Here is a 19,183-nt window from a genome sequence, read left to right as displayed (position 1 = left end):
CAAATTCTCCATTGCCATGTAGAACTCCTGGAACGTGCGGGAGAATAATATTGATCACTATCCCCTCCGATACCATCAATTCGGTGACAATACACTAAATTCACTCACCTCATTTTCTTCTCTACTGAAGTGCCCCTCCTTTGTCAACATCCAACCGAGTCTTTCAACCTTTTCTTCAATCGCTTGTTTGAGTCTGTCCCTGTAGAATTTTGTCAGTTGATACAGTCGATATTCACCCCCCTGTGCTAGGAGGTCAGAGATTGTAAACGCTGGCTCTGTGACTATAAAAAGAGAATGTAGTCACAAACTCAAATATCCCTCGTCTCGACCGCTCTCACCCAACTCAACAAACCAATCATGTCTTGAACCTCAGTATTCACCTGCCTTCAGCCACTAAAATATATTCCCAACCACCAACACCAGCTTTAAAATCTACCCAACGATATTCTAGGCATTAAGTTACCAGACAGGCCATATTTAATGCAAACCAGTCCATCCTCCATCCCACCCACTCACCTATTTCAGTTTAAGATGGACAATAAATGATAGTGGCTTCCCAGAGATAGTCTCTACATCTTGGCAAATACATTTCCCTTGATTCACATCCTGGAAATACTCTCTTATCTGGACAGCTGCATTTCCTCTAATACACATCCTGGAAATCTTTGGATCGGGTAGTACATTTCCTGTAGTAGGCTAACGGGTGCACCGCTACACAACGTGTAGCCACACATTTCCCCTCTCCTCTGACCAACCCTCCAATAAGGAATCTCTCTCCTCCCTGCCACATTCTGCAAACACACCACCCTCATACTTCACTCACCTGCTCCCTGTTGGGGAACTGACAATTCTGTCTTCAATGATCTGCCGAGCTGACAGACAGTCCCCTCGCTAGTGCCGGTTCCAAAGTCCGGATTGGTGTCTCCGACGTCACTGTCTCTGGGTTGACTTTGCTCTTGCTCCTCTGCGGCCAGACGGCATTCCACTGGGACATTGCTCTCAATCTGACCCTGCTTTGGTACTTTGCTTCCCCTGTCCCGATCATCTTCCCTCAGTGATTTGCCTCGTAAAAACCTCTTGAGTACTTTCTGTGCCCGATTTAATTTCCCACCTGAAATAAATGATGAATTGCAAGTTTAGAGTGATTTGTACTTGAACAAGGATTCACAATGGGTGGCTGCAATGGAGCCGAGACTCTGTCCCACCAGATTAGGAATGGGACTGTGCTGGTGAATGTAAAACCCACTTCCTGCCGGGTTACCATCCCGATAAGCAAGTGGCTGGACAGATCCATTCTCAGAAAAAGAACAGGACAGACACAGTAACACTGATTTAACCAATTTCCCTTGGGATCAATGAAGTATGACTATGACTATCACCGGCTATGCAGTGGTTGAACACACTGATAACCAGGGGATCTTAATGGAACAGCGTCAGGTGATACCGGGAAATATCACTGGGATTATCTTCTCCAAACAAAAATCTCCCTGGATCACAAAGTGTTCAGTCAGCTGTGTCACATACAGATCCAGATTACACACTGTCCAATCCCCTAGATAACACATTCTCCATTTGCTTTGTCATACACTGTCTTGTCTCCTGGGTCAAAGACAGACCATTGCCTTGAGATAAATAATGTCCATTCCCCTGGGTCACAGACTGACCATTGCCTTGACCCCCATGATTCCCCATCCCCTGGATGTTGATCTTCTGTGTGGACTGCAATGCTCCAACAAGAAATGTCCTTTGTTATTCAAATAACAAGCCAGGGGTGACAAAGGACATTAAGGACAGCCTGAAAGCTAAAAAGAGGGCGTTTAGAGATGGAAATAGGGAGGAGCTGAGGGCAATACAGAGGGACCTGAAAGCCAGGATCAGAGAGGCTAAAGACAGGTACAGGAGGAAGCTTGAGTGGAAACTCCAGCAGAACAACATGAGAGAGGTCTGGAGGGGGATGAGGACCATCACTGGGTTCCGGCAAACTAACAACAGAGGAGCTGAAGGCAGTGGGGACAGGGCCAATGAACTTAACCTGTTCTTTAACAGATTTGACATTGTGGCCCCTGCCCATTCCCCACATGAGCCACCTGTTGTCGGCCCCCAATCAACACATATTCCACTCTCCCCTCCTACCCCTCCTCACTGTCCCCCACCCTGCTCTCATGACTATACCCCGCCTCAACACAAAACCACCACGGTGGGCTTCACGGCTGAACAGGTGAGAAGACAGCTGAAACATCTCAACCCAAGCAAGGCTGCAGGACCGGATGGTGTCAGCTCCAGGGTGCTCAAAACCTATGCCCCTCAGCTATGTGGAGTACTTCGCCATGTATTCAACATGAGCCTGAGGCTCCAGAGGGTTCTTGTGCTGTGGAAGACATCCTGCCTCGTCCCTGTGCCGAAGACGCCGCGCCCCAGCGGCCTCAATGACTACAGACCGGTGGCATTGACCTCCCACATCATGAAGACCCTGGAGAGACTTGTTCTGGAGCTGCTCCAGCCTATGGTCAGGCCACACTTAGATCCCCTCCAGTTCGCCTACCAGTCCCGACTATGAGTTGAAGATGCTATCGGCTACCTGCTGAACCATGTCCGCACCCACCTGAACAAGCCAGCGAGCACTGTGAGGGTCATGTTTTTTGACTTCTCCAGTGTGTTCAACACCATCCGCCCTGCTCTGCTGGGGGAGAAACTGACAGTGATACAGATGGATGCTTCCCTGGTATCATGGATTCTTGATTACCTGACTGGCAGACCACAGTACGTGTGCTTGCAACACTGCGTGTCCGACAGAGTGACCAGCAGCACTGGGGCTCCACAGGGGACTGTCTTGTCTCCCTTTCTCTTCACCATTTACACCTCGGACTTCAACTACTGCACAGAGTCTTGTCATCTTCAGAAGTTTTCGGATGACTCTGCCATAGTTGGATGCATCAGCAAGGGAGATGAGGCTGAGTACAGGGCTACTGTCGGAAACTTTGTCACATGGTGTGAGCAGAATTATCTGCAGCTTAATGTGAAAAAGACTAAGGAGCTGGTGGTAGACCTGAGGAGAGCTAAGGTACCGGTGACCCCTGTTTTCATCCAGGGGGTCAGTGTGGACATAGTGGAGGATTACAAATACCTGGGGATACGAATTGACAATAAACTGGACTGGTCAAAGAACACAGAGGCTGTCTACAAGAAGGGTCAGAGCCGTCTCTATTTCCTGACGAGACTGAGGTCCTTTAACATCTGCCAGATGATGCTGAGGATGTTCTACGAGTCTGTGGTGGCCAGTGTTATCATGTTTGCTGTTGTGTGCTGGGGCAGCAGGCTGAGGGTAGCAGACACCAACAGAATCAACAACTCATTCGTAAGGCCAGTGATGTTCTGGGGATGGATCTGGACTCTCTGACGGTGGTGTCTGAAAAGAGGATGCTGTCCAAGTTGCATGCCATCTTGGACAATGTCTCCCATCCACTATATAATGTACCGGGTGGGCACAGGAGTACATTCAGCCAGAGACTCATTCCACCGAGAAGCAACACAGAGCATCATAGGAAGTCATTCCTGCCTGTGGCCATCAAACTTTACAACTCCTCCCTTGGAGGGTCAGACTCCCTGAGCCAATAGGCTAGTCCTGGACTTATTTCCTGGCATAATTTACATATTACTATTTAACTATTTATGGTTTTATTACTATTTAATTATTTATGGTGCAACTGTAACGAAAACAAATTTCCCCCAGGATCAATAAAGTATGACTATGACTAACAACTATACAAGTCATTGACAAAGTCTCGCTTGGAGAGTTTTGCATGCAGCTCTGGTTGCGAAACATAAAGGATGTGATTAAGCTGGAAAGAGTGTAGAAGAGATTGACAAGTATGTTACTGGACGGGGGTGTTCAGTTTTGTGTCATATGGATAGGCTGGGACATTTTGACCAGGAACATTTGAGCTAGAAGGGTGACTTTGCACACGTACATAAATAATCAGGGTAGCGGAGTCTGAGACTCATTGGTAGAGATTTAAAAGGGACGGAAGGCACATTTTTTAACATGGAGGGTTACGGGTATAATTTGTGTGCAGCCAGAGGAGGCTTCAAACACAAATTAAATTACAAATTTGAGAAGATGTAGGTGGGAAAAATGATAGACGATAAAAATGAGGGAAATTTAGAGAAAGCTGCAGAAAAAGGAGCAAGCTCAGAGACATTAAGATCAGCATGAATTATTTGGGACGAAGGACCCGTTTCCAAGCTAAATTTCTGTTTTATTCCATCTGGAATCACAGAGTTGAACACATTGACTGGAGACAGAGACAGTTGGTCATTGGTTTTACTGGGTTTCCCAACAGATATCTTGGGAATTTAAATTCAGGTAGCAGATCATCTCAATAGGGAAATATTGAAAGACTCGTGTTCACATTTGTCCACAACCTAGACATTTATTTAGGTATTAAATCACCACAAGTGTATCTATAATGAGCTGTCTCCTGATCCTCAGCCATTCCCAGCTTTGGCAATGTTCTCAGCTCGGCTACAAAAAACAGTTTTCAGAAACTCCCCTCATCTCCTTGGCACAGCAGCCAAGAAAACCAGTTGAGTGTTGATAGCTGCCTTTCCAAAACCTGGAGTGCTGTGTTATCACACAATCTCTGAAACGCCGGAAATGTTCCAATCATCTGGCGTTGAGTTTTATAAGTGAAAGTTGGAGATGTCTTACACATCAGGGCTTGTCTAGTTGTGAAACAGACCCTGACCCTGGACATTTACATAACCTTCAAAACTGCTGTCGCATTCCTGTCTGTGTGTCACTCACAACCATCTGATTCAGGATCTCCTGCTCTTTTCACTCAGGTGAAGCTTTGCATGGTGAGTGGAGTCATTCGACCATTACTGCTGTCAGGTCCCTGCGCTGGAATCCATTATACAGGGCTGCTTTACCAGTGAATCAATGACTGTTTGATTAATTTTTTTTGTGTCCTGTTAGCATCTGTGTAAGTTTCTTGATCTGCAATATTGTGCACAAATGTGACAGAAGTTGAATTAAAAATATTCCAGTGAACGTACCTGTAGCCATTCTGATTCTGACTGACGATTGTTGATTGTCATCATCTTGTTTACACTTTGGTCCCGGTGCAGAACAGCTCCACCTGCTGGTGATGCCCTGAATTACACACAAGCACAGAGTTTGTCAGGGAGAGAGCGATTACTTTGCATTTCTATCTCCTGTATCAGAGCAGCAGTTGGCTTGGTTCCAAACATTTTCAGTTAACAGCTATTTCCACTCCATGTCTGTATGTGTCACCAGTGATCTCTGTCGTATCTACTGAGAGAGTAACAGAGCAACAGAGCACAGATACAGACCCTTCAGCACCAGACAATGCTGCCCACAGTGCCCACAGAGATGGTCCTAATTTCCTGTGTTGGGCCCATTTCTTTCCTGGCCTCTTCACTCCATCTACACATCTACACTGCTTCTGGAATTATACAACCGTGCCTGCCTGATCCACTTCCCCTGGCAGTTCCCTCCACATAATCACCAACCTCCACATGAAACGGTTGCTACTCATGTCAGTTCGTAATCTATTTACCGCCACTCTGCCCATTTAGATCCCCTATGAGCTATGATAATCTTCACTGTAAGCATCATCCGCTACTTTTGTCAAATCTGCGAACTTACCAATCAAGACTTGTGCATTCGCATCCAAATCATTGCTATAAAATACACAATATATAAGGCCCCAACTTGTAGCCTTGCGGCAGACGACTAGTTACCAGACTTCATTCAGAGGAGAATCCTTCAACTACTACTCTTTACATGATATGCTCAGGTAACTTTGAATCCATCTACCTTGATCTCTCTGGACTGTATGGGACTTTATCTTCCAGACCAAACCGCTATGTGGCAACTACAGCTGTAACTCGTGCCTTTGGTAGGTAACTTCATTGCAATACCTATTTCTGCTCAATAGCAGGTTCATATGTTCCGACAATTTATTTAGCAGAAGAGTACTTGATGAGGCCAGGGCACATAGATGTAAATTATTGAATGACGTTTGCTAGTTTGGACAAAATTAAATATGGTGCTCGGACATTTAGCTTCAAATGAGTCTGTTCTTAGCAGAGGCTTACGCAACGCTGTATTAGAAGAAAAGTATATATTTGCAGCTGACAATAGCCAAAGGAATCAGTGACATGTTGCTGTAGTTCATGGTTATTCCATATTTCAGCAATCACTACATCAAGAAGCACTTGGGACATCGAATAAAGGGAGGAAATTGTCAACACATGTTGTGAAGATTATGACGTAACACACGTTGCTCTGCGACGACACTGGTGCCAAGCTGTACGGGTCCTAATGCCCTTCCCTTGGATAACATTGGTGTCGTGGAGAAGGGAGACTTGCAGCATGGGCAACTGCCGGTCTTCCATACAACCTTGCCTAGGCCTGCACCCTGGAGAGTGAAGACTTTCCAGGCGTAGATCCGTGGTCTCACCTTTACTGATGACGTAACACAACCAAGCAAGGAAATGTCAGAACTGACCAAAATCCACTTCAGAAAATGCAAGAGCTTGAAATGAGCAAACACTGTGAGGGAATGTGTGTGGCTTTAATGAGCTGGGATGCTGACAGCACATTAGCAGATCTGAAGTCTGATAGAGGCATAACTGGTATTTCCAGGTTCATTCCGTCTCACTCCAGCTATTTCCTAACTTTCTTTATACAGAAATGTAATGTTTAAAGGACCAGTGCTTCAGTAAATGAGACTCACCAAATTTTCTCCTGAAGGAATCAATGGAAACTGAGTCAGGAGTGTTCTCTCCCGTTGGTGCTCTCAGTCATCGGGCTGGTTCACTTGTTGCTGCTCCCTCCTTTTCAATCGTGATTTGCTTCCTGTTGTGGGCTTTTCTTCCAATAAATCTCTCACCGCAGGTCTCACTTTAACCAGAGAGATGATGCAGCACGTTAACATTCAACATGTCTGCGGAATGTTCTTGAAAACAAAGCTCATTGACATTTACAACTTGAACACAAATATAATGATCCGAGTGAACAATGTGTAACTGTCCGTGACATTTTACGAAGCATGAGATGGGATACAAAGGAACACACGAAATGCTGGAGGAATTCAGCAGGCCAGGCAGCATCTATGGAAAAGAATACAGACGACGTTTCAGGCCGAGACACGTGTCGACTGTACTCTTCTCCATAGGTGCGGCCTGGCCTGCTGAGTTCCTTCAGCATTTTGAGTGTGTTGCTTGGATTTCCAGCATCTGCAGGTTTTCTCTTGTTTGTGATGGGATACAAAGGAGTCATCGTTCAGTCATGGTATTAGATATAACCCATAATATATCGGAGTAGAATTCGGTCCATCAAGTCTGTTCCACAATAAATCATGGCTAATTTTTTTTCCAACACCATATTCCTGCCTTCCTGCTATAACACTCAACTTATTTAGCAATCAAGAACATGAACATACCCAACGATAGTCTCCATCAGACTCTGTGGCAACAAATTACAGGTATCAACTAACGTTTGACTGAAGTAATTTCTCTCATACCAAAATTAAAGTGAAGCTTCTTTAAAACTGAGGCTGCACTCTCAGATCCCAGACTCTTCGTCTAATGCAGACATCCTCTCCATTCCCACTGTTTCCACACTTGTTGGTATTCAGTTGGTGTAAACCATCACCCCCACCCACCATCCCACTGAACTCCAGAGAACACAGGCCCAAGGCCATCAAGTGCTCCTCATGCATAAACCTTATCATTCCTCCGATTATTCTTGTGAACCTTGTCAGCAGCAACTGTACTGAATACAATTCCAGGAAAATCAGGATAATTGGTACCAGGATAATGTACTGGGGAAGAGCTGAGGTTTCTATACTCTTCTATCAACTCTCACAAAACGAGCGCTGGTGCATTGGTCCGTTCGCAGATTTAAAATGTTCCAGGGTGAATGTAATAAAGTGAAACTGGAATTACTAGAAACGCTCAGCAGGTAAGGAACAGCCATGGGGAGAGAAACAAAGTTAACGATTCTGTTTCCCAACCTTTCATCAGAGTGGTTTCAAACATCATCGAGTTTTTAGTGGATATTCTTGGGTTGTTCTCCATGAGGCAGAGACTGGGGGGAAATCTGATAGAGGTTTAGAAGATTATGAACGGCATAGATAGAGTAGACAGGGAGCACCTTTTCACTAGTTAGAAATGCCTAATACCATACGGCATGTATTAAAGGTGTGAGGGAATAGATGCAAAGGAAGTATGAGGGTAAGTTGTTATACTCTGAGAATGATGGATGCCTGGAATGCGTTGCCTTTGTAGGTAGGATTGGTTTGGGGGTGGGATTTGATTTACTTTTTAGCTGGTTTGGCACAACATTGTGGGCCGAAGGGCCTGTTCCTGTGAAGTACTGCTCCATGGTCTGTTCTATCTCCACCATCATGAATTTCTCTTTGACTCCCACTGGTTGATAGACAGGTGACAGTGAGGGGGAATTTCCAAACGTGGATTGAACACTGAACCCCTTGGGTCCATTTCTACTGGTACAAACACAAAACAGTGTATTTAATGACAGCCTCACGCGGTGAGGGACAGAATGGGAATTCATTCTCTGCTCTGCTTCCAAAGGAACTATAGAATAAAACATACGAGAATGGACAGAAATACTAACTGATCACCTCATAAACCTGGGCAACTTGATCCCCAGGTTCATTTTATCTGGTTCGAAACATGAGTGGTAACCCAGGATCCAACCTCACAGGGTCACAGTCAGCACCGACAGTCTTGCCCATCTTTCCCACATCTCACACTGGGTGTTGTAAACAGAGATTCCATCTGACAGTTTTCAACCCAGTTTCCCAGTTGCACACAACTCCGCTTCCCAAGAGACTTAACTCCTTCCAAGGTAATGTACTAAAAAAGCTGCAAATGAAATGAACACTCAACAGATAAAGATGATTTTTCAGGTGTTGGAATGGCTTTGAACAATTTCTGATTTGATTTCAGGTCTCCAGCATCTTGAGTGCTTCTTTAATTTCCAGCTGCTCACAGACAGACGACAGCGAGTGTGAATTTCCAAACACGGTGAGAATACTGAACCCGAGGTAGATAACCAATAATGCAAACACTGAACAGCTCATTCCAGGTACTCACATGAGCTCTGTGTTTTGAGTGACTTAACTTGAATTCACTTGACTTGACCTTTCAGCTCTTTCCGCTCTTTTGTATCTGTCTCCATTGGCTTCAGACTTCCCAACACCAGGAAACGAACCCTGGTGTATGTGGCTGGGTATCAAGAGTTTACAGAATACGTGAGGAAGAAAAATAGGCCTGTGTGTACCAGTGGCGCTCCCTTCCCTGGCGCTCTAAACACTGCTTCGAAGCATGCAACACAAGCCAGCCAGGAAAGCTACTCCCCTCAGAGCTGAGCATCCAATGTCAATAACAGCAAAGGTAATAAGGATTCTGCAGAGATGCTGGCCAGAAAGCATCCAGGCTGAGCTCGCAGAAAGTGTACATCAGTGCACTGATGTCTTCACGGCCATTGTCAACACTTCACTCATCCAGGCCGCTGTTCCCACCTGCTTTAAATCAACCACCATCAGCCCTGTACCAAAGAACTCTACATATTCGGAACAAAGCGACTTCTGCCCAGTGGACCTGTCACCAATCAGCACGATGTGCTTTGAATGGCTGATGATGGCACACATCAAAAACTCCAATCCTTGCTCACTGAGCACTCACCAGTATGCTTACCGACTGAGTCGCTAAATGGCAGATGACATTGCATCTGTCATTCTCCTTCGCCTGACATGCCTAAAAAAAAAAAAAAAAAAAAAAAGACCATTAGGTCAAAGTGTTGTTTCTGGATTTCATTTTGGCATTCAACACTGATGTCCCAGAAATTTGGGTGAACAAACTCCCATGCCTCTGTCTAAACACACCAATGTGTAACTGGGTGGTGGACTGACTAACCAATAGATGACAGACAGTCAGGTGCACAACTGGTCTTCCTGTCCCATCATCGTCAACCTGTGTGACCCTCAGCCTTGTGCTGAAACCATTGCTGTACACTCCGCTCACAGAATTACAAATCCAAACACCCGAGCAAGGCCTACCCACCATCAAGCACATATACACATAAAGATGCTGGAAAAGTGCCATAATATCATTAAGGGTCCTACACACCCTGGTCTGGGACTACTGGTCCCACTTCCATCAGGGAAGAGGCTACGCAATCTCCACGCCAGGATAATCAGCCTCAAAACTGTTACTTTCCTGAAGCAGTAAGCCTGATCACCACCTCCACTCACTAACCCACCCCTCTACACTCCCGACACCACTGGTTTAACATTTCCTAACAGTCACCATATGTCCAGACACTCCTGTGCCTAACTTCATTTTATAAACACACGATCAATGTTTTTCAGCTACCATACTGTATGGACTGTGTTTTTATTTCATTATTGTGGTCTCTCTCGTCATGTTTTTTTTCCCCCATCTTGCTTCGGATCCAGAGTAACAATTATTTTGTTCTCCTTTACCCTCGTAAACCGGAATGACATTAAGCAATCTTGAATCTTGAACCCTGAGAAAATACCACAACCAACCACGTTATTCATAATCCCTCTTGATATTATAATCTCCTATAACATCACCCACAATCTCCTGTGGAATGAAGATCCAGCTCGGCCAACCTCTCCCTTTAACTCGGCCTCTAGTTCAGGGAGCAGCTTCACCATCACTTCTGCACCCTCTCCAGCTCAATAATATCTTTCCGATAACAGACTGAACAAACTTGTATATAGTACTGAGTCCTGACGAAGGGTCTCGGCCCGAAACGTCGACTGTACCTCTTCTTAGAGATGCTGCCTGGCCTGCTGCGATCACCAGCAACTTTGATGTGTGTTGCTTATAGTACTTGGTGTAGCTTCTCCAACAATTTAAATAACTACAATATGATGGCCGTAACCCAGAACTCAATGAAGGCCAGCATGATTAAGAGCTTCTTTCCCAGCCTCTATACTTGCATGTCCACCTTCACTGAACTGTACACTTGTACTCTCACGTCGCTCTGTCCCAGCACACTCCCTGCCCTCCCATTCACTATACCAGTCCCACCCTGGTATGACTGTCCAAGTTGCACCATCTCTCACTTGTCCAGGTTGAAAACCATTTGCCGTTTCTCCAGAACTGACCCAAGGTCCCCTTGAAATTCATTGTAGCCTGTTGCAATATGGAGCAGACTCCCGAATTTAGTATCAAGCTTGATAACCGCGCCAGGTACATTCATATACAAATCAATGGCATGAATAATGAATTACAGAGATCTCGATACTGACACACACATCCCACTCGTCACAGGACTCCATTCGCTAAATCTATCTTCAATCATCACCCTCTGCTTCATGTCATCAAGCCCAGTCTGAATTCTCCTCGCTAACTCCCCGTGAATCCCCTGTGACCGAACCTTTCAGATCAGCTGCCATGCAGGATCTTGTTAGAGGCTTTACCAAAGTCCATATGGACAACATCACTGCCCAACTTTGACTATCCCCACAGTTCACTTCAAATATCTCCAATATACTTGACGGACATGACATCCCACTTGAGTGGTGTAGGCTGATTTCCGCACAAGCACTGTCTTTTAAGAGGCTCCTGGATAGGTACCTGGAGTTTAGAAAAATAGAGAGCTATGGGTAACCCGAGGTAATTTCTAAAATAAGTACATGTTCAGCACAGAATTGCAGGCCAAAGGGCCTGTATTGTGCTGTAGGTTTTCTACTCGCCCGAGTCTACGGCCTCACTGCAGACTGAAGATTTCCGATCCCAGCTGTGGTTTACCAATCTGGACTGAAGCCCGTATACTGCCAGCTCTATATTCTCAGAGACTCCTTCCCAATAGTATAACCCACATACAGACGCCTCTGGAACGTGTTTCCATAGGGTGATTTGTCGTGTTGTTCCTGCCATTTCCGAATCATAAGGCGGAACAGGAACCTAATGGCCCTCTGCCTTGCCCGGTGCTCAGGCTGGTTCACCGGTCTGGAGATCGTGACAGCATGTGGATAGACTTGAGCTTCATTCCAGCAGCTAAACTGAGCACATTTGATCACAATGTCTTTGCTGTGTGGGATCTCACTCTGCACAATTGGCTGCCATGCTTCGTACAGTGTAGCAGAAACAAAATGATTTTCATGTGAAAGTATAAAGTAGAAAATGCTGGGAGCTCAGCACATCAGACTACATCTCTAAAAGGAGAAATGGTGGAAGACCCAGTTTCAGAACTGGAACTTCCCAAGATGCAGCCGAGATGCTGAGCGTTTCCAGTATTTTCTTCTCCTTGCTTTAAATTTCCCGCAACAGTAAGGTTTTTTTTCCCCCCTCTATTTTAATGCACAAACAATTAACCGATTGCAAAATGATTGGGACACCCGAAACTGTTCAACAGATTTGTGTACATGCCACCCCACCCAACCAATTTGTTACTTCTGAGTTCATTCTAACCCTGGTGTAATACATCCCACACAGTCAATGCTCACAGCGTCCTTTCCTCCCACTATCTTTCTGTTACATTTGCTCCTGAGGCTACCGTCTCTACGCTGAGAGACGGTGACCACAGCGCGATAAAAAAAATTGCAACACTGCTTGCAGCTCTGACAAGCTGTCATTCTGGAAACGGAGGAAGTGGCTCACTAAAAAAGGAAATAGCAAACTGAGCATGATACTGTACGCTGTGAGTTACATTATGACAAAGATTAACATGCAGCCATTTTGTAACAGTGAACCTTAAATTGTAATGGCTGATTTTACCCTGCTTTGCGCTGTATTCAGTAACAGCTCTTGTAACCCTAGTTATCAAAAAACAATTCCTGGAAAATTCAATGAGGTAAAAGGTGCAAAATAAACACACCACAATAAAGAAAAGGTTACAAGAAAGATTGCTGAAATATATCATTGAGACTATGGGATACAGACTGGACAGATGTTGAACAAGATGGTTGATACATAACCTTGAGGTGACGGGAAACAGGTTTTGCAGGTACAACTCAACGGATGGGTCTCGTCCCGGCATCACCACCTCATCCCCTCCTGGGACCAGAGCAACAGGGGCTGAGCAGCGGCTCATCTCAGGCGGTTCAGTGAGAAGGTCCCACAGCCCAGGAAGCGGGACGAGCCCGCCATTTCGAGGAAGTTAACCAGACTCGCTTCCCAACACCAGGTCTCCTCCCTCGGGATCGACCTCAGTACTCACCCATGCGAGATTGTCAGTCTGGTTCATCCCTAGGGACCGGCCTCAACACTCACCGGTGGGAACTGGCTCTATTTGCCCCACAAACTGTGATGTGAGCCGGCCCGGGCCCCAGCTCCCCGACATTGAACGGAAAAAAACCCGCCGCCCCATCCGGGGACTCTGAGTATCAGCACAGCGACAGCACGTCATCAGAGCGGGGCGGGGCCTCGGAAGCAAAACCCCGCAGATGCTGCAGATCTGCGTTCAAATGGGAGCGGCAAACGGGATCAGGTGACGGGTGCAGGGTCTGCCACGTGACCCGGTGACTCTGCTCCTCGCCCCTCACACGCTGCCCGACCCACCGCGCATTTCCCATGTGGTTTCATATTTACACCAGCTATATATTTAATTTCCCTCTGTATCTTGCCCTGTCCCCGTCGCTCGACCTCCTCTCAGAGTCACGGGTTCGATTCCCATCACGGTCCAACACACAATTCAGGCCCAAACAGGAATTGTGCAGGTTTCATTTAAATCAGTTCTCTGTTTAAAAACACTAATTTCTGGTCACATTCCCCCGGCCTCACTGGACAGCAACACTGAAACATCAAGTGAGGACAGCAGATGGTGGCCATTCAGCCCCTCTAACCATCGACAACATGACGGCTGCTCTCCCATCTCAGTCTCATGTTTCTGCCCGATCCTCAATTCCTCGATCACTGCGGTCTCCACACATCTGCCGAACTCTGTTTTATGTGAGGACGATCACTGAGTCTTCACCGCCCTCTGTGGTGGGGATTTACAGACATTCACTATCCTCGGAGTGGAGACATTTCCCCTCATCTCAGTCCCAGACAGTCCACCCCCTTTTTCAGAGACTGGGATCCCTGGTTCAACCGGTAATGATGTTGTGCATTTCAATGTGTTCACCCCTCGGTCCTCGATTCTCCAAATGAAAGGGTTATCACATTTGATCTTTCTTCATATGATGACCCACCACTCCAGGGATCAGTCTGGTGAATCTTCATTGCACTCTCTATAACAAATACTCTCTAATCCCTTTGTTAATCCTCTATGGAATTAATTTCCATCTTCTGCAGCCCCGTGTTGCCCCAACCACTCACCTCCCACCCCTGTCACTATTTCCACCTTCCCACCTCCCCCTCACCTGGACCCACCTCTCACGCCCCAGCTCTTGCCCCATCCCCACCCCTCACCTCTTTTCTCGGACTATTTCCCGTCCACTCTCAGTCCAGAGGGAGGGTCTCGGCCCGAAATGTTGACGGTCCATTTCCCTCCACAGATGCTGCCCGACCCACTGAGTTCCTCCGGCAGTTTGTTCTTTGGTCTGTATAACCCGTGTTAGTGTGGGGAGCGGGATTTTACACCATATTCCCGGTACAATCTCAACAAAACACAAATAATTGTCACTTTGCCCCGACCATTGGCCCCGCTTGCAGGGCAACAGTCTGCCGGTGTTTGCCCCCCAATGTGGTGAATCGCCACCACCGTGGGCTCAGACATTTCCACAGATGAGCCCCTCCTGTCCCCACCGGGACAAACATCCTGTCCGCCCCCTCTCTCACCGTCTTCATCCTCTCCCTCCCCGGGGAACCGGCATCAAACCGACGGGCCGAGCGGTCTCCTCCTACCTCTCAGCGACACATCAGACTCTGGCCGCAGGAGACGCTTCACAAACGCCCCAACTTCCCTCGGAGGGAAATGGAAATAAATCAGAAAGCGGACATTTACTTTGGGATTTGCTCTGCTTTGAAGCCATAACTGCAGCAGGGGACAGGGGTAACGGCCTCTCGGCTGGTCCGCCTCCACTATTGGTTGTAACCAGTGATTGACATCGCTTCGCACCAATGGGAATAGCGCAGCTCTGCAATCAGTCCAATTCCTCTGTTGACTGTTCGGGGGGTGGGGCGTAGCTCGAGCTCAGTAGCCGTTAAACCGAAAAAGCTCGAGCACAGCAGCGCGTGTGTGACGTAAGGCACCGTGCTCGTGACAGCAGATGTAGATACGGGGAGACCATGGGTGACGTCAGGCGCGTGGGGGGGCTGTTGTGTGACGTCACGTGAGGGGGAGCGCTTCAATTTTAAAACACCTTTTTGTTGGGTCCGATCTGGAACAACAAAATTAAATTCGGGTTTCATCGGGAGCGGATCCGGTGTTGTGAGATGTGTCCGGCTGTGCCGTGTTGTTGGTGGAGTGGGCAGCGGGGTGTTTGTCTCCGGGCTCTCCTCAGCCCCGGTTTTCACTTTGCGACCGAGCCCGGGCCGTGGATCAATTCCTTGTGGTTCTGCAGGGGGTTTGGGGCGAAGGGACAGTCTGTCTGTCTGTCTGTCTGTCTGTGTGGGTCGGGGTTATGAGTGGGTCCCGGGACAAATTAACTTGTAAACACCGGACCATCTGGTGAATTGGATCAGACAGCTTCGCTCGCCTGTCCTTTCAGGAAACAACAATTCTCTCTTCATATTAATGACTGTCTGAACTTGCTGTGAACAAGATTCTGTGTTACAAGATTGTGAGTTACAGAGTCTAGGACAGCTGTCACCGTCATGGGCTGCGAGTGCAGACAGGGATTGGGGTCACTGAGCTGTGCATCAGAGAAGGACACGGGTTTGTACAGCCTCCTGTGGGGTAGAAATGTCCACACGGTGAATTCGGATCTGCTGGCACATCGGGAGTCTGAAAGGGAAAGGGAATAGGGAAGGGGCTGAGCAGAGAGTTTTAACAGGGGTGGAGGGGTACAGGAGCTGTCTGATAGATCGTTTTAATTGTTTTTATAATCTGACAGATGGTGACTGAGGAAGAAGCTTGTTGACGGGGGATACCCGGAGGCGAGCAGCTCAGATACGGAATCAGGAATTGAATTGCATTGACTTTATTTCTTACATCCATCAGGAGTAAAAATCTTTACATTACGTCTCCATCTAAATGTGCAACGTGCAATCATAGTAATTTATAACAGTTTATAATAAATAAAACACAATGTAATATAGAGTACACTCAAGTCAGCGTGAGTTCATTAGTCTGACGGCCTGGTGGAAGAAGCTGTCCCAGGTCCTGTTGGTCCTGGCTTTTATGTTGCGGTACCGCTTCCCGGATGGTATCAGGAGAGTGACAGTGATGTGATTTCCTGTGTCAAGGGTACAGACAGTCGTCTCAAGTGAGGAGTTTGTGTGGAGATGCAGCTTCCCTGGAGGTGGAGGAAAGAGGACACACCAACAGGTGGAACCAGCTGTGGGAAGACATGGTTTGTCAGGTCTGACGATGAGCTGAATGTACCACAACCTTCAGACTGAATCAGAAAACCATTCTGAGGGTATTTGAAATGTCAGAATCAGGGGAGATGTGATCACATGTGCAGAGGGCAGGGGTTGTGTCTCTATCAGACCCTCAGTGAGATGGTTCAAGTTACAATGTGCAGGGATGAAAGCACAGTGTTTGGGGCCGGATTTAATCATTGATTCTGACACTGTGAGAGGGTTAGTTCTGCTGTAAGGAAACAACATTAATGGAAGACGACACAGGAACTTCATCAATTGCCAGTTGTTTAGCAGAAGTGACCAATTTGTATGTTACCTCGACAGAAACAGATATTCACAGTGGTGACAAAGGGGTTCAGTCTGGTTTATTTCAGGTTGGAGAGGGGTGTGGAGTTTTCAAATCAATGCCTTGCGGTGCCACCATCGTTAATTTGTCATGTCCGGAGTGGTGGATCACACAGCACGGAAACAGGTCTTTGGCTGGCCATACCTGTTCTGACCATCCACTCACTGTCTACATTGGTCCCATTTATCAGCACTCGGTTCATAGACGACTGTATCTCAGCAGTTTCAATGCTCATCCACTTTGTAATGTTGTGAAGGGACCTGCCTCCATCACTACCTCGGGCAGTGTGTTCCAGATTTCAGCTACCCTCTGAGTGAAAAATCTCTTCCTCAGATCCCTCTAAACCTCTTTATCCTCTGTTTAAACCTATGCCCTCTGATCAGTGACACCTCTGTCCCAGGATCGTGGCCTACATGGGCATCAGTGAGGCCTTTGACACGGTTCAGCATGGTAAGTTGCTGTGGAAAGTTAGATCACATGGGATCCAGGGAGAGCTGGCTAACTGGATGCACAGTTGTCTTGATGGTAGGAAGCAGAGAGTGATGGTGGGAGGCCGTTTATTGGACTCAAGGCCCGGCCTTGGTGGGTTCCCCAGGGTTACACCCCATTGCTTTTGTTATTTATTGATATTTAATTATATTTGCATTTACACAGTTTGTTGAATTCTCTGCTCTACTTGATCTTTCATTGATCCTGTTTCTATTCTATAGATTTGCTAAGTGTTCCTGTCGGAAAAAGTATCTCAGGGTTGTATGTGGTGACATATGTACTCTGATAATAAAATTTACTTTGAACTTTGAACATTGCTACTTGTCATCTCGATCAACAATTTGCTTGAGAATGTACAGGGTATGGATAGTAGGTTTGCAGCAAGTAAGTTTAAACAAGTACTTTTTCTGAAAGATATTAAGTATAAACTCTCCATTCTGTTTCCCTCTCCACACTGGACCACCCCCTCCTCTTACTGCCCTCCCTCTCACCCCCATATTGGACATAAGTTCAGGGTGAAAGTGAATTCTTTGAGGGGAGTCTGAAGGGGAATTCTTCACTCAGAGGTTGGTTGAAGTGTGGAATGAGCTGCCAGTGGAACTGGTGGATGTGGGTCCAATTGAGACACTAAAGAGAAATTTGGGTGATGACATGGATGGAGGGTGTATGGAGGCTATGGTGCAGGTAGTTGGAACGAGGCAGTAAAAACAAAAGGTCAGCATTGACTAGAAGGGCTGAAGGGCCTGTTTCAGTGCTGCTGGGCTCTGTGACTCTAATAATATTCTGATTTGTAATTTCCACAGTCAGTGCTTTGCTGCTAATGACTGAACCCAGAAATTTACCCAAGCAAGAATTGAAAGACTCTTAGCTGGCTACAAAAAGCGTTTACAAGCTGTGATCCTTGCCAAGGGGGTGTTACTAAGTACTGACCATGCAGGTTGCCCAAACTTTTGCTTTGGGCCTTTTTCCTTTTTCATTATTTTGAAACTGTAAAAGATGAAAATAAAAATGTAACCTTGCTTAAATTATTAAAGAAATGTGTCATGTTTGACTTTCTGCCTTTTGGAAATCAGGTCATCTCTTACTTGCTTAGCTATTCACAGTAACAGAAATTTAACCAGGGGTGCCCACACATTTGCATGCCACTTTATATATCCTGTGCCTTCCAAATTGCTTCCAGAAATTCCTGCCATTGCTGCTCTGTTTTCATCCCTGCCCGTGTTCTTTTCAAATCAATTTCGACCAATTTTTCTTTCATACCTCTCTAATTCTCTTTATTCCACATCTGACTTTAGCTTCTCCTTCTGCAATGTCAGGGTGAATTTGATCATATTAATATCACTTGCCTCTAAGGGTTCTTTGAATTTAAGTGACCCAATTAATTCTGGTTCATTACAAGACCCAATTAATTCTGGTTCATTACAACACCCAATCCAGAATAATTGATCCCCAAGTGGTCTCAACCATGAACTGCTCTAAAAAAAGCATCTTGTAGGCATTCTAGGAATTCTTCCTCTTGAGACCAACACCATCCTAATTTTCCTAATCACCTGCATGACAATCCCCCATGACTATTGTAACATTGCCCTTTTGGCATGCATTTCCTATCTCCCATTGTAATTTGTGGACCACATACTTACTACTGTTTGGGGGTCTCTATACAATTCCCATTAGGGATTTTTTTTTACATTTGCTGTTCCTTAATTCTACCCACAGGTTCTACACCTTCCAACCCTATGCCACCTCTTTCTAATGATTTTATTTAATATTTTACAAACACAGCCACAGAAAGCCACTACCAGCTTGTTCTTTCAAGAAGCATGTAAGTATCTGGGAAACAAGTGGACC

The 19,183-nt window shown here is 46.2% G+C and overlaps 1 protein-coding gene across 12 annotated transcripts in view; it reads right to left on the bottom strand.

Annotated features, from left to right (window-relative positions):
• Positions 1 to 13,412, bottom strand: part of LOC140206967 (NACHT, LRR and PYD domains-containing protein 3-like) — a 34,338-nt gene extending 20,926 nt beyond the window's left edge. For 4 of the 12 annotated variants that reach the window (XR_011888444.1, XM_072275266.1, XM_072275267.1 and 1 more), the window contains exons 1-4: positions 13,250 to 13,412; positions 5,056 to 5,152; positions 824 to 1,111; positions 109 to 281 (exon numbers count right to left, since the gene is read on the bottom strand). Coding sequence is in view for 11 of the 12 variants with exons in the window: in XM_072275266.1 (XP_072131367.1) it covers positions 109 to 281; positions 824 to 1,111; positions 5,056 to 5,152; positions 13,250 to 13,276 (585 nt within the window). In the remaining variant the exon portion in view is untranslated. The other 8 variants (XM_072275269.1, XM_072275273.1, XM_072275272.1 and 5 more) reach the window with 8 other exon arrangements.
• Positions 13,413 to 19,183: the final 5,771 nt, after the last annotated feature.

Source organism: Mobula birostris, chromosome 13 (assembly GCF_030028105.1).
Source record: "Mobula birostris isolate sMobBir1 chromosome 13, sMobBir1.hap1, whole genome shotgun sequence".
NCBI lineage: Eukaryota > Metazoa > Chordata > Chondrichthyes > Myliobatiformes > Myliobatidae > Mobula > Mobula birostris.
This window is presented reverse-complemented; position numbering and strand designations above follow the sequence as displayed.